The 2,157-nt window shown below is 24.0% G+C and overlaps 1 protein-coding gene across 2 annotated transcripts in view; it reads right to left on the bottom strand.

Annotated features, from left to right (window-relative positions):
* Window positions 1–585: 585 nt before the first annotated feature.
* Window positions 586–2,157, bottom strand: part of LOC117180330 (vitamin K-dependent gamma-carboxylase) — a 43,542-nt gene continuing 41,970 nt past the window's right edge. For both annotated transcript variants that reach the window (XM_033372769.1, XM_033372770.1), the window contains one exon: window positions 586–794. In XM_033372769.1, coding sequence (XP_033228660.1) covers window positions 611–794 — 184 coding nt within the window. In that variant the 3' untranslated portion in view covers window positions 586–610. The remainder of the gene's footprint in view (window positions 795–2,157) is intronic.

The following is a 2,157-nucleotide window of genomic DNA, read 5'->3' as shown; positions in this document are numbered from 1 at the left end:
AATTTTTTCTAAGGACAGTGGATGTTAAATGGTTATATATACATAACAATTCAACAATTTGAGTAACAAATAAAAATTATTTTAATAGTGTAATTAAGATTTTTACTTTCAAAGTTTAGTTTTTTGTTTAGTTTGGTGTATTTAATTTGTAATCGAGGATTTTAAATGAACAGTCAGATATTTCTAATTATTAGATAATTGTTATTTTTCTTAATTAAAAAGTTTCAAATTGAATGATTAAAAAACAGAATATTTTAAACATCTATTCCAAATATTTCTAATTTAAAATTTTTTAAGTCCTTAAAAAACTGTATTTGAAAATACTTTAAATAAAATTTTACGCTTAAAAATTAAAATAGAACATTTTCAATGTGAAAGATTTGGAATTACCGATTCTAAAGTGAATGATATAATTAAAAAATATTAAAATTTATCTAATTATTTAAAACACGGTTTAAATAAAAGCTGGATAGATTAATTTTCTAAACATATTTTTCTATTTCTAAAATTCTGTGAAAATTCCTAAATATATATGAAAAATCTGGAAATATTGATTTTTTGAAAAATTGTCTATTATAATTTTTAATTGCAATTCCTTAAGTCCAATCGTCTACATATGTATACCAGCTTTAATTGCATTTCTTTGGAGCGATGAATTATTTATGAAAATATAAAGAAAACCATTTTTTATGTGGATCAGAGCTTGCAACCAGGCTTTTAAATTTTCTTCTATTTCTTGCTTCATTTTTTTAAAGAGAGGAGTACTTGTTTCAGTTTTTGACGAATCATCCATTCTAAAAAATGTAATTATTGTTTTAGTAATAATTAATTATTAAAAATCACGTATGTTTAATAAGGTGGCCCCCCAAAAAATAATATTTTTTGCTCTTCACTCCCCCCCCCTCCTCATTTTCTTCATTAAAGTGTATTTTTTTTGCAATTTTTATAAATTAAAAAAAAAGATTTAGCCGTGGTTTAAAGACTTTGAACGTAGAAAAGTTTTCATTATTTTGTGTGTGCGTGTAAAAATTTCAAATGAGTTATGTAAAAGCAAGAATTTTGTGAATAAAATTATGGAAGATATCACTGAAAATAATTTTTCCACAATATTATTCAGAATATTACCCTTAAAAATAAAAAAACACCCTCTAAAGTGGCTCAAAAATGTATAATGTGCTTTTTTCTATACACTTTAGGGATCGTGAAAAAATTACATAAAGTTTTTCCTTAAATTTTGAACCATGTAAGCTTCCTTTTCTAAATTTTGTAAGCTTGGACCGCCCCCTTACATTGCGTAATCATAAAAAAAATGTAATAGTCGATATTTTAACCAAGAAGAGTTTTTTCTTTTGAAGAAAAAACCATTGAATTTACAAAAATAAAAAAAAACGAGTACAAGAGATCAATTTTCAAATAAAAAAGTAAAACTTTCAACAAGATTTGCATTTTCAACACAGAAAGATTTTTCAGTCAAAAAAGACAATAAATTTCATCAAAAATTTTGAATTTTTTTGCAAAAAAGAAGAGATTTCTACAAAACAGTTGACTTTTTAAACAAAAAATTACATGGAAAAAATAAATTTTCAAACAAGACGGATCAATTATTATTAACTGAAAATGGAATAGTTAAACTTTTCTGAAAACAAAATTGTCAACTAAAAAAAATTTCATTAAAAAAGTTGAATTTTTTACAAAATAGTAGAATTTTCTATCTAATTGTTGAATTTTCAAGTCAAACAGGTAAATTTTCAATAAAACAGGTTGAAGTTTAAACAAGAAACGAAATGTTAAATTAAAAATATTCAAATTTAACAAAAAAAAAACTTTATGAAAGTAGTTCAAGTTTCAATCAGAGATAAATTTTTTGGCTAAAATTATAAATCTGCAACAAAAAAAAATTATTTTTAAAAGAGCGTTCTAAATTTTAACCATACATTTTCAAAGAAGTAGTTCAGTTTTCAACTAAAAGTGGTCTAGAAAATTCGTAATTGTTAATTACATAGTTTTATTTTCAACTACAAAAGATGAAATTCCTGCAAAAAGGGATGAAGTTCCTACCAAAAGCGCAAATGTTCAATAAAATACAGTAAAACCTGGATTTAGTGGTCCTCTATTTAATGTTCCCGATAGTTTACGTCGCGCCGCGAGGATGGTTGA

The sequence above is a fragment of the Belonocnema kinseyi genome, chromosome 9, assembly GCF_010883055.1.
Source record: "Belonocnema kinseyi isolate 2016_QV_RU_SX_M_011 chromosome 9, B_treatae_v1, whole genome shotgun sequence".
NCBI lineage: Eukaryota > Metazoa > Arthropoda > Insecta > Hymenoptera > Cynipidae > Belonocnema > Belonocnema kinseyi.
Note: the sequence above shows the minus strand (reverse complement) of the source record. Positions and strands in the feature narration are given on the sequence as shown.